The sequence below is a fragment of the Chaetomium fimeti genome (assembly GCF_033439085.1).
Source record: "Chaetomium fimeti strain CBS 168.71 chromosome Unknown B0H64scaffold_2, whole genome shotgun sequence".
Lineage (NCBI taxonomy): Eukaryota > Fungi > Ascomycota > Sordariomycetes > Sordariales > Chaetomiaceae > Chaetomium > Chaetomium fimeti.
In genome coordinates this window covers 1,269,705-1,287,684 of record NW_026944330.1, presented here as the reverse complement: position 1 = coordinate 1,287,684, position 17,980 = coordinate 1,269,705, and the positions used below count along the sequence as shown (strand labels likewise).

Sequence of the window (17,980 nt, the reverse complement as noted above, 5' to 3'; positions counted from 1 at the left end):
TTTTCCACCCCGACAACCCCCGCATACACCTCCGACCAGCCAACCCGCTTTATCTAGCTACCATCCTATCCTGGCGCCCTCGCGGACCTTTTCCTGCTGCCAAGTAAGGTGAGGCAGCCATACCTCAACCGTGGCAGCGGAATACGGAGACTCTCGTATTGGCCTCGATGATCCAGAATTTGTGCGGGTCCCAGCCCGCAAACCTTTTGGCTTTGTATTCGTATTCCGGCAACAGCGTTGGGCCTGGCGCAGGCTACGGGCAAGGATGGGCTGAGTGAGCAGGATCGCGGAAGGTCGCGGGAGGTGGTGGGTCGATAACAGGCACGGTAATCTCTGGGGGGGGACGTGATGGCGTGGCGGGAGGTGGGTGAGTGGACAGCGGCCCCGTCGTGCCATGTTCCTCGGGGGAGGTTGGCTGGCGGACAGGTTGCATGCGAGGTTGTATGTACACCGTCGGTCTGCAGACAGGTTGTGTATGTGATGGGTGTCGGCCGTGGTTGTGGTGGATTAGTCTGTGTTGGGATGCCCTGGTTGGTTAGCACGTAGAAGGTAGACTTGATTGCCGCATGGTAGAAAACTTCCGGCAATGTCCCAATCACAGTTCAGTCATGGGGGGTTTGAGGCATACGAAATTGCTCGTCCTCGAGAAATTGACTATATTACAGAGGGGGCCCTCCCACGAGAATGCTCGATCAATACCCGAGAATGCCCCAGAACTGCCACATGCTCTTGTCTGGTAACTCTCTGTTATCGCCATAAAGCTTGTCATACCGGGCACCCATAACGTAGCGTTCTGCAAAATCCTCAAGTTCTCGTTCTTCAGGCTCGACCCACCCGCGCCGATCGTGGCCATGCCGTCTAACCCAGTTCTTTGTAACGTCGGTCCATGCCCAGGGATATGCGAACTGGGCATAAAACATGGCGAGTCCGTCATTCCCGGCGGTTAAGTGTCTCAGAGGACTCGAGATGTTCATGTAGGCTCTTACGATCGCTTTTCCTTCGAGTTCCGTCAAACGGCCGCGATCCGACTCCAAGAGCCCGCCGTCCACATCCGCCATTACGAGCCTCACGGTGAGACCGGGAGCGTTGATCTTATCCTTGAGCCAGTGGACCGTGGCATGCCAGTTCTTCATCGCAGGGTGTTCCGGCCGGGGCCAGACGTGATGGTAATACGGGGGAAAGACTAGCTCGAGGAAGCGGATGTAGGCGAGACAATGGACCGGGACGATTTCCTTTACGAACTGAGAGATAGCAAAGCGGTTGTAAGGGTAGGAGCCAGCAGGCTGAGTGTCGCGTCCACTCAACCATACAGACGGTGCCTCTGGAAGGTGGCCACACTTCCCTAGTTTCGAGTCGCCCACTATGAAGCGGTTCCCCGAGAAGAAAACGAATTGTGCGTCCTGGCATAAGGTGCGGCAGACTAGAAACAAGGCGGGCCCGGGAGGAGTCCAGCATCTACACTCTAGCGAAAACGCGGAGTGGCGACGGCGGCAAAAACAACCGTCGGAAAGACCAGGTGCCTCCGAGCACATTGTAAACTGGCATCCGTGATGATTCGGAAATACACAACGCATGTAATCATCACCCAAGCAACTCCGCTTATAAACAGAGTATGCACCGTAGCTTCTGCTCCACCCGACTTCTTTATAAGGGGTAATAAGGTCTGTGTACTCCAGGATGCGAAGGCGTAGTTCACGTGGTAAGGTAGTGAGAGTTGTCAGGGCGGGGTGAGGGTTGTAGTATGGATTAGTGAAACCGCGGGCCCGCAGAGCTGCATCGCGGGCCAGCTGCCGGAGCTGACGAGTGGGCGTTGCGCAAAGCCGCACAGAACAGGTCTTGAGTCGCGGTAGGAGTTGTAAGGGCGCCACAACCTGCTCGGCCACGCCGATTGAGTCCTTCTGCTCATGGTCGATGTCGCAGACGAGGGAAAGCTGCAACTGGTCGGCGCTGATATGGGGCGACATATAGGCGGCGGCCGCCTGCCACTCGTCAAGAACAGTTTGGGCGTTTCGCCAATCGCCTTCATAGTCGAATGGGGCGCGATTGGCCAACGGGTGACGGTGTCGTCCACTGTGCTGAGATATATTGCAGTGGGCAGCGTTACTGCAATCATACTCGTCGATCCTCCTTTTCCCACGGCAACACCAGTAACCGTACCACTCGCTGCTTGGCTGATGACAAGAGGCCTGGTTGAGAATGACCTTGAGATGGCCCAAAGATGCGAGTGACGTGGGGGTCAGGGCGTGCAAAGGCTTGAGCGACCCTGGGCCCGAGTAGTAGATGAAGAAACGGTTGGTCGAGCACAGCAGCGCTGTTGCTTCGGCGTAGATGATCCGACAACACAGCAGCAGTCCGTAGAATCTGGAAGGCGGGACCCCGTACATGCTGGCACGGCCATGCAGGTCAACACTGCGCCTGTCGCCCTCCCACCCTGCCATACCAAGGTGCCGGAAGATGCGTTCCCTGACGTCAGGAGGGAGGCGCAGGAAACCCGGGGTTGTCTGCTTTGAGGAGTCTGTCACCGTGGTGTCAGGGATGCTGTGCCCCTTCATTGTGCCGTAACTGAGGGGGTGATGTGGTGCGAGGTGGAGGGCTTGCTGTGTGTTACTGACGAGAGGCAACGCGGTACAATTAATAAAGGCGAGGGCTGTTGATGTGGTTAACAACCTGGAAATGAAGGAAGTTCAGATGCGCTGCAATTTTTGAGTGCCAACCTGGAACTTTCAAGGTTGGGCCGAGTGTTAGGCGGCAGCCAAGTTTAGACGGACCAACCGTTAACTGCCCGGGCAACACCAGACCAGTAACTGGTAGGTTGGTGTGGTCCCGAGCAACCCTGAGAGAGATACCCCGGGGAAATCAAGAAAAGTTGGAAACATACAGTGCATCAATAAGGCGTGTTTTAGTTCCAATTAATGGAGAAGAAGGAAAGAAAGGCCTTTTTATCATACTCTGATTATGCGGTGTCCAGTTGATTTAGCCTTACTTTATATAAGTGGTGCGTCCCAAAGGCCGTTCCCATCGCTTCCAAGTTGTGATGAGCACCAACACCGTTTTCCCCTCTATTTTATCATCCCAGGTATGTCCCTAATTTGGAGACGCGACTGGATACTGGACGTGGGTGTTCAACATACCACTCTTCATTCATAGGTATTCTTCAATACCAACGTACAAACCAGGTTTGTTCTCACTCCTCGCTAGGAGGCTCGGACGGTCTCCGACGAGAAAAAAAAGCTAACGCAGAGTTTTCCGATTCCAAGTGCGCTGGCAGGGCTTGATGGGAGGGCAGGAAACACCCGCCGTCGTACGCCCATCCCAACAGCGGGGGGGAGGGGGGAGGGCTAGCACGGTGATCTCGGCCGGACTACCTATTACCTACTCCGGCGCCCCCCGATGCCGCAGCCACCCGGTCAAGTGCAAATAGAGGAGGGGTGGAAGAGCTCCAGTTTGTGTTTGAGAATACTGGATGTGGTTTGCCCGCCCTGGACGAAAAGCTCTTTTCCTAGGGGCCGGAGGGTGAATCGGCAATATGCCTATTCCACTCCCCCAACCTTCTTTGGGCGTTGCCTGTAACATGTGTGTACCGGCGTCTAAATTTAATACGTAGAGTAGAGATGTTCCCTATAGCAGATTCGAGTAGGCAGGTATATAAGTTACGACGGTAATAGGTAGTTGACTCTGGAATGTCTCTATCATCGATGCTGAGAAGTGATCGAGGCTTATAAAAAGGGTGAACATGGACGTTTCGGCATGGATTGCGGAGTTGCATGCCGCAGAGCCCTTACTGCCTGCTTCACCTGAGGGCTTCCCCCGAGTTTGTTTACTTTGCCCCGTTTGCCCCTTTCATTCAGGGGAACCCTAACCCCTATATAGATTGTCCCAGAGCGAGGACAGCGCTTTGGGAGATAGTTACATAGAGACTCCCAATAATGTCAACATTTCTGTCAGAATAGGCCGAGGCGTGTGATATTAAATTCCCAATACCTTTAATTGTGAGGTTACCTGTCCTATTGCGCACAATGCCGAGCGCCAGGGTGGATCAAAGAAAATCACCGAGTTGGACATAGGTACATCAAGTCCCAAACGAACTGATCGAAAGAGTAACAACTAGAGACTTTATTCCTCGTGCTCAAGATTCAAATATTGTGCGGGACTACCGTGCTAACAGCGCAACACTAGTGTGAGTGACTTAAGTCTTGAAACAATAACATTGGAACATTAATGTGCGGTACAGCGGAATGGCAAGCCTCCTGTGGCAAGCGGCCAAGGGAAAGTGAATCAGCAGCAGAATGTGGCCGCATGAACAATGGTTGCCGTCGTGTATATACATATTTCTCCCGGACAGAGGACGGCAGGTGCCTAGTCGCAACACTTCGCTACCCTACTGTTGACCAGGTATACTACGTTTTCGAATGTACCATTCCTAGATGCATATTCCATCAAAAGATGCAGCTTTACGGAGCAAGGGACTCGCCTGACTGGTGGCAAGCGTTCACCCAAAGCCCGAGAAATGGGAGACCTAGTGTATGGGACTTCCCCACCGAGGACGGGGTCCTATTTCACGCCGGACATGCTATGAACGAGATGCCTTCGCTCCGCCCCTCAGCCCACATCATACTGGCCACTCGATCTCTGGGCTCGATCATGCCATGTCGTCGCTCAGTATGAGCAGCGGTAGCTGGTATTCAGATAGTAGGCCATTCAGCAATCGGTCATCTGGTAATAATAGCAGAAGAACGCGAATACGATGATAGACCCCCTAGGAGCAGCAGAAGAAGACATAATTACGACGATGGATATTACCTCCATGTTAGGTAGACGAGATCCTAGGACTGCAGGGTGTCCCTGGGTTGGGCAGGGAGGTTGTGTTAGTACTGAGCGGGCTTGGATACACAGCAACCTGACCTGGAGGGACAATCTATGAATAGAGGTCTCATTTATTTATTTCCGAGCTTGACATGAAAGTAACTCTCACTCAGGTCTGCCTTCATCTTTACCAAGGTAACCCTAACCCTACTCACCACCCCCGACCCGGCCCCACCAAAGCTTGCCCAAGCTTCCGTCATGGAATTGAATCGACAAAGTCAATCCAAACCTCTCACGACAACCCCATCGAACCGCCGACCCGCACACCTCCCACAGCACAGCACACCACACCCCCAACCCACGAAACGAAGGAACGAACGAACCAACGGACGAACCCGCCCCAACCAACCCCCAAAGAATAAGAATAAAAAATGGGCGTCTTCCCCAACCGCAAATACCGCCCCACCTCGGGCGCGGCGGCCGACACGCTCGGGGCGCGGTACCGGGCGCAGATGGCGCGGCGGCCGTTCCTGCTGTTCGGCCTGCCCTTCCTGAGCGTGATCGTGGGCGCGTCCTTCGTGCTGACGCCGGCGACGGCGATCCGGTACGAGCGGCACGACCGCCGCGTGCGCACGCTCACGCGGGATGAGGAACTCGGGGTGGGGAGGGGCGGGAGGAAGGTGGATATTAGGGAGGAGTATTACGTGCGTTTTGTTATCTCTCTCTTTTTGTTGTCTTGTTGTTTTCTTGGTCTTGGGTTGGTGGGGGGTGAGTAAATGTGATGGCTAATGCGATCTGTGTGTAGCGATTGTCTGCCAAGGATAACGACAACTGGGAGCAGAAGCGGGTGAAGCGGCTGAAGGGGGAGAGCGACGGTATCCTGTGAGGCGAGGCGTACAACCGAAGCCACACGCGATAGAGGGAGGCGAGATGCGATGATATGATGGTCTACTGTGGTAGGTACATGGTGCCGCTACGCGCCATCGGCGGACGAAAAGCTCCCCTGGATCGATTTTGCTTATCGCGTCTCGATCGCGAGCCCAGAGCACAGTTCAGACGTCCCTCTACAGGGATCCAGCACCGAACTTAGGCGCAAACTGCAGCTCGGGCGGGACGGGCTCCTGCATGGGAGGGATCACATATCGATCGGTCAATACGCCTGATGCCAAATTTGGCTGGAATTCGCCGTCACCTGCCGTTCTAGACGCCCGATCCTTCCTCCTCAGCCATGCGAAGCACTTCGGGGCGATGCATAAGCCCTCGGTCAATGTCTTTGGCGCTAGGGGGGTACATCTCTGAGAACGCCGGCTAGTGTTACAGAAACAAAGCGCCGAGGACTCGGGAGGCGATCGGGTTATTGCTTTCAATATTGAGAGTTAAGCAAAACTTTGTGTGTTCTAGCCAAAGTCTGCATTCAGCCGTGTCTGAAGGCTAGCTGCAGCATCGGGCCGCCCGAGACGGGCAGATCTACCACGGCACTCACGGGTACCTGCGTGTCGGTAACAATGGATCAATGATGGCGGCTGCTAAGAGCCGTCACGGGAACTCGAGTTCGGGGACATCGATACTAGGGCAAGAAAGGACACAAAGATGGTGTGCTGATGCCTGTGATGGCTAGGAATGCGGCCGCTCCGGTGGCCCAGTAATGTCACAAACATTCAGATACCTATTACATACCGTTTCCGTACCTTGTGCTTGTTTGTTTCCATGTTTGCTGGCCGTGCTTGCATCATCGATGAATGCTCATTGGCGCACTCGGGTTCCTTCCTGTTTCAGGGGGATGCGGCGGTGCCTGTCGCTGCGTCATGAGAAGGCTTATCTCCAAGGTACCGGATGGAAAAAGTTGAATAGTAATCGGGGTTTGGCCGACCGCGAGCCGACTTGTCTGGATTCCGGTCCTGCTCGGCATGAAAATACTCTCGGCGGTGGCGAATGGCTGTCGCGGCGCCACCATTGCCCAACGGTCATGCCAGACACCCCCGACCGTTCGATTCAGTACCCCAGATGCGATTCAGAGCGTGCTCGCTACCCCCTGGCAATGACTGACGATAACGCTCAAAGGCTCTGACGCCCCAGGATCATGCGATCTGGCAGAATCTGCGGTCCAACCGGAGTAGAGTTTATGCTGAGAGATGGGACCGACGAGGAACCCTTGATGGTGAAAATTCGAGACTTCGGCGCCAACGCTCCAAGTGTGTTCCGGGTTGGAAATACTGATCGGAAACCGCCGATGGGAAGACGATAGGGCAGTTTCTCGACTCCCGCATCTTGGAGTTTTATCTCCGCCGGGTCATGACTCCGGACGAGGCCGGCCTACATCGAGAGAAGGACTTTGATGATGGCCCGTGTTTCCTGTTTGCCGTCTTAACCCTGTCCCTGTCTTTCTTGTTTCGAATGTAACCGCAAGACGTGCCAAGTTCGAACTCGCCGCCAAGCAACGGGAAAGCGGCTCCTATTCGACGGTTTCCGCACACTGCGCACAGGCATCCGACAAGCGATCGACGGATCAACCGCACTGCTGGAACAAGTCGTGCATCTGGTGGCTGATACCCAATTTAGAACCTGCCAATCACGAAGGCAGGAGGCTTTCCTGGTCAAAGAAAACCCTCGGGGGGCTTTTCAGGTCCCATGAGCAGATGCCACGCGGTCCTGAAATGAGCTCTTCTCCCTTTGCCACACCCTAGGCGCAGCAGGAAATCCTCGGGATCGGGGGTACTGGCGGTGAAGGGGCGACAACACGACCGAACTGTTCAAGCGTGCTTCACGATCGCTGGGGTTGCTTATCGCTCTCCTGCTACGCTGCGCCCTGCTTGCGATCTGCTCCGGGCCGTTGGGCGAGGCCAGCCCATCGAGATAGGTGGGTTTTCCCCAGGTTTCGCCCAGTCGATGGCCATTGACGACGGGTCGACCTCAAGATGGCCGCGGGGTCCAGGTCGTTCGACCGGGCGAGTCCATGCGCTTAGAGGGGCAAACCCGCTGATGCGCAGGCTGGGGCAGGATGTTCCAGGGCTGGTCTGGGCAGGGCATTATGGGACGTGCGCGGGGCGCACAGATCAGCGGCCCCGCTCGCCGAATGCCCCACCTGGAACCAGCTGCCCAGGGAGACAGGCTCTGTGAGAGTGTCTGGGCAGTGGGGTTTGAAGGATGTTTCTGCACACTCCATGACGTCGACGTGGTCGATTTCTGCGCGCGGTTCTGGGGATCGATATGATGCAAGCCGGCGCTGGTTGGTGGTTGATGCCAATCAGTTGTTTATCTTTCTACTCGATGACGGTTTCAGGAGCAGGAACGTGGCTCTTTGTGTCAGAGACAACAATTTGTGTGGGTGTCTTGTTGGCGCAAGTCAGCAGTTACTGCGTATTGTTTTCCTGCGGGAGGTTGCAGTTGCGGCTGCGGTTGCGGTTGCTGATGAAGTGGCTTTGTCTGCTATGGGAACACGATGCCAGCTTCGATCGCGGAGTTCATTACTGCGGATACGCCTCTGGTCCTCATTTTTGGTCTTCATGCAGCATGGCTGAGACGGTGTGCAGCGACGACACAGGTCACACACCCGGTCTTGCCATTTTTGGTCAGCCACACGCCAATAATCGCCCGATCCTCTTCGATTCTCTCTCTTCCCCATTCAACCCCTGCCCCCTACCTGGCCCTGGTGCCCCTGCAAGGTACCACATTTCCGTCATATTCGGCGATCGGCCCCATCGGCCCAGAACTTGTCGTCAGGCACAAAGGCTCCGGGGGGGTGCGGGACCTGCAGGACCTGCTCTGCTTACTTCGTATAATACCCTCCCCGACCCGTCCGGCTTTGGACTTGCTCAGCCTTGGATCTTCACATCACCAACACAGCCATGAATACTATCTGGCCCAACTCCAACCGACAACAGTCGACTACCAACTACACCCAATAACAAGCAATCTACCTTAAAAAGTCTATACATCCCGCGTGATGTTGTGTGGCATCCAACCTACCCCAACCCATCACCACCACCACAGCCTCCTCCGTAGCTTCCGGAGCCACAGGAGTCACAAGCAACGCAAGGACAGCACAGCAGACTCTCTCAGCAGTCAGGAAGAGATGCATCACCACCACAGGCACGTCCCGAGCGACGCCAGCTCGCAGTCTCGGCCCTCGCTCGACTCAACGAGCTCCCGCCGGACAGACCTCTCCATCGACTGGGATCCCCTCCGGCTGCACCCATCACTCAGCTCGGGCCCGTCTCCGCCGCTCCAGGACGCCTTTAGCGATAGCACCTCCAGACGGTACCAGCCGCATGAGCTGCGGCATGCCCGCTCCAGCCAGGGCCTCCGTCGGCCGTCAACGTCCCACCACCAACCCACCCAGAGCACCGTCATCTACGACGGGTTCGACTTTGGCTTCAACAACAACCCAACCCGGGTCATGACCAAGGCCGCCGCCGCCAGCAACATGATGAGGAGAGCGCCCTCCCCTACGCCCAGCGACGCCAGCAGCGAGAGCAGCTTTAGCCTCGGCGAGCCCTCGGACGAGGAGATGGGTCTGGGTCTCGGTCTCTCCCCTGCACCCGCGCTCAGGTCCCGGCCCCGCCCCCGGCCGTGCTACGACGACGGGGCCGACGAGGCAGAGTCTTTTATCCGGCGTGGCGGGTGGAAGCGGCGGGGTATTGTTTTCGTCAACTCGGGCTCGCCGCTGGCTGGAGAGGACGAGACTTTTGAGATTTGATCTGGCGCCGTTTTACTCTTCTCTTCTTTCTTCTTTACTTTATCTTGTTTAATGGGTTGGCGGTGGTGAGCGTTGCATTGCATGGACTAGCATGGGCCGGTATTGGGATTTCCTACGAGATACCTCTTGGGTTTACTGGCAGGACAGATCCCGCATTACGGATGGGTTCGGGACTTTGGGTGGGCCTGGATTTGGACTTGAACGTACAACGGACGGTGTACGCATTCCCTTTGTTTCTGGCATTTACTGGAGTCACGGAGGGGAGTATACACTACGATACCACTATTTCTTAGCCTTATCTTCGCATGTCACATAGCTAGGAGTCGGGGCGCCTACAAGCGCTGGCGAAACACAAAAAACACAATTGATCGAAACCATCTGATCCCAAAAAGTCCGAACTTGATCCCAAACGTTCCTTCCCATCCTTCCAATCATCTTGTGACCGTTTCGCCTCTCGGACCAAATCCCCCGGGTGTTCGCCTGACCTCGTATGTGCCTGTGGCTTATCTACACCGCCAAATCCAGACCCGAGCTATGCTCCCGTCCGATGTTCAACAACCCTCCTTGTGCTCCGAGCTTCGGTGTTTGCCGCTGGACTCGGAAGTTCACGATGCTTGGCATTGCTTGGTTGTCAACCTCGATCGGGTTTAGCCCCCTGTCCCTGGTCCTTGCCAATGCAACCTTTCCACGCTTCCATTTCCCTTTCCCTTTCCCACCTGTGCCACCCCGGGACTTTCGATTTTCCCAGCTCTCATCCCCCGCATTTTCTGCGCATCCCTTGCAGCCCTTCCTCAGCTCGTCACGTCGCATCGCCATGAAATCTGGTTGCAATTGACGGTCACGCGTGGCAACGCAGAAATTGCGGCTAACACCCGCTGATGAATCTTGCCTTGGTTTTTTCCTGCTGAGGGTGTCCAGGTTCCTCGCAACACGATGCAAGGCTGAGAGGTCCTTCCTTGGCCTTCATCACCAACGATTGCTCCGCTGACGTGACGGCGCCACGCCACCACACCACACCGAGTACCACACCACACCGAGTACCACACCACACCGCACCACACCACGGCACCCACTTCACCGTTCGGGAGTGAGTCGGCATCCAGCTCAAAAGCGGTGAGCCGAACAAAGGTCTACGGTGTGCATCATGTCTCACCCATCACTTTCGAGTCAAAGAATCAACGGTCCCTTCATTTCCCCTTGCCCGTTCTGAGAGTTAGCGTACTGTATTGAATTGTCTCGTAACGCCCCCAAGCCGGCCAGCCTGGCAGCCTGGTTCTCACATCCGCCACTGCCGCCCCGGCTCCCCGCATTCGGGTCAGGCACAGTGACCAACTTGGTCGCCCGGGTGCCCGGGCTGGTTCGGCGACCAATGTCTTTGTTGCTGTGCCACACTGCCACTCCTCCCACCCCCGCCGACAGCCCGCCAGCCTGGCACACTCGGCCTGGGGACCTCCCGCGAGAGCGAGATGATGACGGGCAGCGAAAAAGCCACCAAACCCCAGGCCAAGCCTCGCCGCCAGCCAGACAGGGGTACAGCACAACCGAGAGAGTTCCGAAGCGAACCGAAACACGATGTTTCTCATTCTTTTCTTGTTTTCGGCTGGGCAACAACCCAAATCCGGGGTCAACTGACCGCCGCCTCACCGCAAATATTGACCCCGGTCCCCATCCAAAAAGGCTAACTAGACCTGTTCCTGTCTTGCCGCGCAGAATACCCCTCGCTCCTCTCCAGTCTAAGTATGCAGGTACGCGGACTACTGCAAGACAAAAACTGCACGGCGTGCCGGATTGGGAACGACCCCGCCCCATGGAGACGGAATCGGGAGGACAAAAGGGGAAATATCCAATTGTTTCTCACTGACACCGCTAACTAACCGAAAAAAAAGAGGTGCGGGGAGAGGATCAGATCGTCAATTAGTACGCCCCGGGTCTTGCCGTCCACGCCGGTGCCGCGACGTTGACAACCGGTTGTCGGCCCGTGAGCACGGGCGTCCCGGCCTTCAAGCTGAGCGACGAGAGGCGGGCGCCGCCGGGTTGAGTTGCCCAAATGGCGATCGCAATCGTGTTAGTCCCGTGGTAGTTGAGGATGCCCTCGGGCACGGGGAAGGACGTCTGCGGGCCAATATGGCTGATGTAGCGCCCGAATTCTGTCGGCAGGTGTTCGTTAGTAGGTATTGGGATATGGCTGGCGGTGTTAGGTGGGACGGCGCCGGAGCAAGTTAGATGAGGTAGGCTGGAGCAGGTAGCTTCCCGTGCATATGCGATGCATGTCTCGGGGGTACGGTGAATTCAGTTGTGATACCCCCTTGGGACAGACAGACAGACATCACTCGAGAAAAGGACTGGTTGGGAGAGGGGAGGAGAGGAGAGGAGAGGAGAAAACTCACGGAACCCATTCACCCACAACACCGCCCGATACCGCCCCGATCCCCCGCCGGCATCAATCCCAGGGAACTCAAAACTCAACGGCACATCCCACCTCTCCCCCGGAATATCCAACACCATCTCCGCCGTCCAAAACCCCACCCCCGGCTCCTCAATCCCATCCAACGGACTCCTCCCCTTCACAAACCCCCCCTCCCCCTCCGGCACCCCAGGCTGGTGATACCCCATCCGCTCCGCAAACAACCCGCCCTCATTCAACGGCCCTCTCACCTCATCCCTATAGTCCTCCCCGCCCAAATTCCCCGTCACCCGCCACTCCACCTCCGGCGCCTCCCCCCCACCACCACCACCCCCACCCCCCATCCCAAACCTATAATCCATAATCCCCCTCGGCGCCTTCATCTCATCCCCACCCACCAACCCATTCTGCGCATTCCCCATATTATCCACCACCACCGTCAACACATATCGCGCCCCCCGCCACCAGCCGCACCGGCCACGTCGCGCGCTTGAACGCCGCCGTGCTGTTCCCCGCCCACGCGGCGTCCGTCTGGAAGGTATCGTTCAGCCAAACGAGGGATGCGAAGCCTACCCCGCCTTGGGTCTGGAGGGTGAGGGTGGTCTCGTGGCCGGTGGCGGTGAAGTGGCCGCGGAAGAGGAGGGCGCCGCCGGCGTGGAAGGTGTAGTCGGCTGCGAAGAGGGAGGTGGGCGTGGAGGGGGTTTGGAGGTAGGTGTTGTTGGTGGTGGTGTGGTTGGCGAGGGGCCAGAGGTGGTCGTCGGTGTAGGAGGGGGAGAGTTCGGGGAGGGTGTTGAGGTAGCGCCAGGGGAGGGTTGGGAGATCCGGGAGGGTGATGGATGGGGGTTGGAAATCGGTGCGGACGAGCCAGTGGTTGTTGCCGTTGGGGGCGGTGTTGAGGGTGTGGGTGGTGGGGTGGCTGTTGATGGTGACGGATTTGGCGGAGCGGGGGACGCCCATGATTTCGAGCAGGGCCGTGTTGACGCCCCGGGGGAGGTCGATGGCGGTGCTGCGGTTGAAGTCCGCGCGGATGGCGAGCGTGCCGTCGCTGTCGAGTTTGGCGGACCGGACGAGGTACCCGCCGCGGATGATCAGTGGGCTGTGGCCCGGGAGGTCGGTCACCCAGAAGTTATAGGCCGCTTCACGGGCTGGATGGTAAGGGGTTAGCTGGGAGTGCGTTGTTGGCGTTGATAGGGAGGTGGACTTACCAATGAGGTAGATGTAGAGATTCCCAGCGCGGATGAACTGCTCCTCGTCCTCTGTCGTCTTCCACTGCGCATACAGGTGCTGGCCATCCTGCTTGGTTTTCACGCCGGGGCTCGTCTTCGTGAACATACCCAAGGCAGTCCGCTTCATCAACAGCTCGTGTGTCTCGCCCATCCCACCGTACACTACCAGGATGGTCTGGCCTTCGTATTCCTGCCATGTGAAGACCTCGCCGGTGCAGTACACCAGTGTTGTATCCCCGACTGGGTAGTCGGTTACGTGGATCCGCGTGTCGCGCCCGGGCATCGTAAGCGTGCCGCCCAGGTGCGGGATTGTGATTACGCCCTTGGATGTGGGCAGTTTGAGGGTGTAGCTGACAGGGCCCGGGTCTTTGTAGGCAGTTTTGCGGGTGACGTAGAATGATCCCTCGGGTCCGACGACGGCCGTCACTGTGATTTCTTGGTTGGGGCTGTAAAAGCCCGGCGTGGGCTTGAGATCGGGGGTGGCCTCGAGGTAGCCCGGGGACACCTTGAAGAATTGGGCTTGGAGTTTGAGTTCCGAGTACTTTTCGCGGGCGATGGTGCGGTCTTCGGCGATGGCCTGTTTTCATGGTTAGGGATAAGGAGTGTATGCTATGAGGGCGGGTTCATACGGCAGCATAGTCGTAGGAAGTGTATCCGCGGTCGTAGCCCAGGTTTCCCCAGTTGGTGCCCCCGTATATCTGTTCGTGTTAGTCACAGTCTAAAGCTTCATAGAAGACTAGCCTACCATGTAAAGATTGAAGATCTTGACGCCGGCCGCAAAGTTGTTCTTGTAAAAGACGCGGGACTGTTCGTGGTTGAACCTCTCTGCGCAGCGAGCGAACCCCGAGCCGCCCCAATAATCAACCACGCCTCCTTGGAACTCTGGCATTGCGTAGGGCGTCGACGGGCTGGTATTGAGGTGAGAAGAGTACAGACTATCTCGCAGCGAGCCCTTATCCCATGCCATATCGTCGCAGTTGATGTCGAGAGGGTACAGATCTTGGCCGTATATGTCAACCTCACCCACGCCGGTTCCGGGCGCGTTATGACCCGCGTTCCATGCGTCGTTGTTGATAAAGGGGACCACAACCCCTGCTCTTCGGGCTTGGTCCTCCACGTACTGCATGTATCCGGGGTCCGGGAAGTTGAAACCGATCAGTGTTCTCGAGACGCTACAGTTGTTAGTTACTGCCATCCCAACTCGGATGCCACCATGAGCACATACCTGTATTCGCTCTCGGGCTGATACAAGATCACCTTCCCTCCATTGTTGATCTGAGCCTTGGCGATGATGGCCCCAATCTTCGCGGCATAACTATCAGCGTGTTAGCTAGTGGCTCCCACACCACCTCACCCCGAGACAACCTACTTATCCGTCGCCGCCAAATAATCCACATCCGCGGTCCTCGGATGGCCCTTCAACCTCTGAATCCACCCAGGCAACCCACCCCCAGTAACCTCCCCATCTACCCCCCACATCGTCAGCCAACCACCCCCAAACCCCAAAGACACAACCCCCAGGAAAAAAAAAAGAAAAAGAAAACACTCACTAATATACGGCCCCGGCCTCGCCACAAGCCACACCCCCACCTCCCTGGCCACCTCCATAAACTTCCCGACATCAAACACCCCCTCGGCCCTAAACTCACCGGGCTTCCCCTCCAGCAGCGCCCACGGCACGGAGAAGGACACGGTGTTGAGGCCCAGCGCCTTGGTCTTCTCGAGCACGTCGTGCCAGAGCGACGGGACGGGCAGCCGGAAGGGGTGCACCTCGCCGCCGAAGAGCAGGAAGCGCTCGCCGAGGAGGAGCAGGGAGGCGTTGTCCCAGGTTGGGGGGTTGTAGGTTATGGGGTTGCGTTTGTTGGTGGTGGGGGGTGGGGAGGAGGGGGAAAGGGCAGTGGTGCTGAGGGCGAGGGCTGCTGCTGTGAGGAGGGTGGGGAGGAGTTTCATGGTGGTTGTTGCTGTTGTTGTGGTGGTGGTTGTGGGATGGGAGTTGGGAAAGGGGGGGAGAAGGGGGGGAAGAGGAGAGAGACTTGAAAGGGTTGGAGAATGGTCCAGACTGCGCATGGTGGCGGTTTAGTACTTTCAAAATCAGTCACCAAAACGGGTTGCTCGTACAAAGGTGGGTGGTGGTGTAACTGGTTCCGTGTCGCGTGGTTGAGGTTTGATGGCAAGGCGGCACTTTCACATGTCGGACTTGGCGTCCCTCGTAGCATAGATGTCGTTTCAGAACCATTTATCTCTTGAGATTGTACTCTTTGGGTGTTTCCCTTGTGAAACATGTAGCTACGTGCCGTGGGACGGGATGGAGTGTTTGTTTGACCGACCCCTGACCGTCGACGGACCTGCTTTCACAACACGGCCTGCAAGAACAAAGATTAACCTCCGCCTCCTACCCCCCCGATACTATTTTGGAAGACGGGACACAAGTAATCTACCCGAGAACTTCCCTACAGTCTCCCAACCGTACCAATTCTTGCGCAAAATCTCAGAGTTATATGTCCAATTCCGCGGAACTCGATCTTGAGTAACAGGATGAATGTTACCGTTAGACTTGTTCGAGTATTGTCCTCCTTGGCCGTCCTATGAGGCTTTACAAAAGCTCTGACAGAACGCTTCCGCAGATTCCACTACCAAGGTAAGAGACTGCGGTTGTGGGACCTCGTCCTGTGAGACGCCATCGGACACCGAACACAGATCGGTTCTCGAAAGTCCCAATGCAGGACGCCTTCATGAAATAAAGTAATACCTTCCAGAATGAACTTTTGTTACCGTAATGCAACCATCGTACGGGTCAAAAGAAGGTAACCAACCATCTTAGGTGTAAGTATTGTAGAAACTGTGATGGAACCTCTATTTTTTCTAGCTCTACCTAACCATAAATATAGGAGCGCCAGGCCATCCGAACCGGCGGACAGGCGGTCTAGTTGTACCAACGCCGTTTTATCTAACCTTTTGTAGCCAAAGATATCGGGTATAGATGACGCACTAGCCCAAGAATGTGACATTTCAAGCGAGCTTGACGTCAAAAGAGTCGGTCTCCCAGCCCACATCCGACGCAGCGGGAGTCGGGTTCCCAGAGCCGCGGATGCTCAACGCCGTGGGATTCGGGATCCCAAATGTTGCCGCCCTTCCCGGCTTCTGCCTGAGTTGGATGCACTCTTCCTCGCTCGACTCCGCAGCCTCCTCCGGCCACTGCGTGGCAGGGAACATGTCCACGGGCCGGCCATCCCGCTTCCACACGCGGGCGTCCTTCATGACGAAGCTGACTTTCCGCATCGCCTTGGCGTCCTTCCGCGGGTCCGTGTCCAGGGCGACGATATCGGCCCGGTTGCCCTCGTCCCACCACCCGAACCGGAATCCCGACGCGTCACCGCCGCAGGCATGCCACCCGGTATGCGTGGCCGCGACGAGGACGTCTTCAATCGGAATGCCCGCCTCGATCATGATCTCCATCTCCCTGCAGTTCAAGCCATGGTTGAAATCCCCGGTATCGCCGCCCGCGGCTATCCTCACCCCCTTATCATGCGCCGCCTTCACGGCCCTCTTACACCTATCAAACTTGTCCTCCCCAAAACTCTCTTCAGCCGTCGCAAGCGTGGGCACCCAAATCGTCCCCTTCTCCAACATCTCCTCCACCATCGCCTCCATACACCCATCCCGATCCGCAAACACATGCTCCACCGTCGTGACCCCCGCCCTCGCCGCCATCAGCGCGGTACTCGTCTCCGCAGCGTGCGCAGCGACCGGCACATCCGCCATCCTCGCCTCCACCACAATCGCATCCATCTCCTCTTGCGAGAACAGCACCACCGCGGGGTTCCGCTCCCTCCGATCCGGCGGAAACAGCACCCTCCCCCCGGGCCCGGCCACATCCGGCGGGAACCGCATCACCCTCCGCCGATAATCCGCATAAAACTTAACCACATCCGCCCCCTCCCCGACCCGCCTCCTCACCCCCGCCCTCACCCCCCTCCACCCCATCCACCACATCCGCCGCGCGCGGCAACCCCAACCCCAGCGGCCCCCCACGAGTCAACTTATTCTCAGTACGGATCTCGTAGCCGCCCGAGGAGGCGAGCGCCTCGGTGGCGACGAAGAGGCGGGGGCCGGGCGTCAGGCCGCGGTTGACACAGTCGCGCAGGTTGGCGTCGGCGTTGCCGAGCGCTTCGGTGCCCAGGTCCCGGTAGGTCGTGTAGCCGGCCAGGAGGCCGGCGCGGGCGTGGTTGGTCGCGCGCACGGTGCGCTCGACGGCGGATTCGTCGCGCATTTGGAGGGAGTGGAATCGGTCTCTGTAAGAAGGGGGGGTTAGAATTGGGATGGAGGGGTGGATGGTGGAAAAGGGGGGAGGGTGGAGGTTAAAAAGGAGGGGGGGGGGGGGCGGGTTGAGGTTGGCATACTTGTCTGAGTGGAGGAAGATGTGGGTGTGGGAGTCGACGAGGCCGGGGAGCACGACTTTGTCGCGGAGGTCGATGTCACGGCTTGACAGGGGTGAGGGGAGGTCGGGGGTGTTGCGGTGATGGAGGCGGACAATGGCACCGGTTTCTGTGTTGACCTCGACGGAGACATTTTCGAGAAAGGCTTTCTGGATGGGGTCGAAGAGCAGGGAGGTGTGGACGATGAGGGTGCTACGATTTGGAGACATGGTTGGTTCTTCTGCGAGTGACGGGGTAATTGATGCAAATGGAGTATATTCCGGAGTCTGGGAGGGTTCGGGCATTGTTTGAGTACTCGAGGTGCTGTCTGGTGAGTGTGGAGCGATATCGGTCGAAGTCATGTTTTAGGTGGTGGTTGTTGTTGTTGCTGTTGCTGATGCTGGCGAAGGTAAAAAGAGGTATTGATAGGTGCCGT

At 57.2% G+C, this 17,980-nt stretch overlaps 5 protein-coding genes across 5 annotated transcripts; 2 read left to right on the top strand and 3 right to left on the bottom strand.

The window, feature by feature from the left end:
• Window positions 1-619: 619 nt before the first annotated feature.
• Window positions 620-2,717, bottom strand: B0H64DRAFT_77786 (uncharacterized protein). Its single transcript, XM_062808740.1, has one exon. It carries the CDS (start codon window positions 2,550-2,552, stop codon window positions 693-695), a length of 1,860 nt encoding a protein of 619 aa, XP_062662054.1. The 5' UTR covers window positions 2,553-2,717; the 3' UTR covers window positions 620-692.
• A 2,517-nt stretch (window positions 2,718-5,234) lies between these two features.
• Window positions 5,235-5,689, top strand: B0H64DRAFT_438994 (cytochrome c oxidase assembly protein COX16-domain-containing protein; the record flags this gene model as incomplete). Its single annotated transcript, XM_062806396.1, has 2 exons — window positions 5,235-5,507; window positions 5,609-5,689. The coding sequence occupies 2 exons, from the start codon at window positions 5,235-5,237 to the stop codon at window positions 5,687-5,689; spliced, it is 354 nt and encodes a 117-aa protein (XP_062662053.1).
• A 2,844-nt stretch (window positions 5,690-8,533) lies between these two features.
• Window positions 8,534-9,744, top strand: B0H64DRAFT_77724 (uncharacterized protein). The gene has a single exon (XM_062808739.1). It carries the CDS (start codon window positions 8,747-8,749, stop codon window positions 9,497-9,499), a length of 753 nt encoding a protein of 250 aa, XP_062662052.1. The 5' UTR covers window positions 8,534-8,746; the 3' UTR covers window positions 9,500-9,744.
• Window positions 9,745-11,413: 1,669 nt separating this feature from the next.
• Window positions 11,414-15,079, bottom strand: B0H64DRAFT_415198 (glycoside hydrolase family 35 protein; the record flags this gene model as incomplete). The annotated part of the gene is made up of 9 exons (XM_062805085.1): window positions 11,414-11,646; window positions 11,887-12,310; window positions 12,348-13,048; window positions 13,109-13,706; window positions 13,759-13,827; window positions 13,875-14,301; window positions 14,355-14,444; window positions 14,499-14,595; window positions 14,680-15,079. 9 exons carry the CDS (start codon window positions 15,077-15,079, stop codon window positions 11,414-11,416), a joined length of 3,039 nt encoding a protein of 1,012 aa, XP_062662051.1.
• Window positions 15,080-16,138: 1,059 nt separating this feature from the next.
• Window positions 16,139-17,774, bottom strand: B0H64DRAFT_438991 (uncharacterized protein; the record flags this gene model as incomplete). Its single annotated transcript, XM_062806395.1, has 3 exons — window positions 16,139-17,047; window positions 17,109-17,421; window positions 17,530-17,774. The coding sequence occupies 3 exons, from the start codon at window positions 17,772-17,774 to the stop codon at window positions 16,139-16,141; spliced, it is 1,467 nt and encodes a 488-aa protein (XP_062662050.1).
• Between the last annotated feature and the right edge of the window lie 206 nt (window positions 17,775-17,980).

Excerpts from the sequence above, each read along its gene's own strand:
- B0H64DRAFT_77724 (XM_062808739.1), top strand. The coding sequence starts at position 8,747 with ATGTTGTGTGGCATCCAACCTACCCCAACCCATCACCACCACCACAGC.
- B0H64DRAFT_77786 (XM_062808740.1), bottom strand. The coding sequence starts at position 2,552 with ATGAAGGGGCACAGCATCCCTGACACCACGGTGACAGACTCCTCAAAG.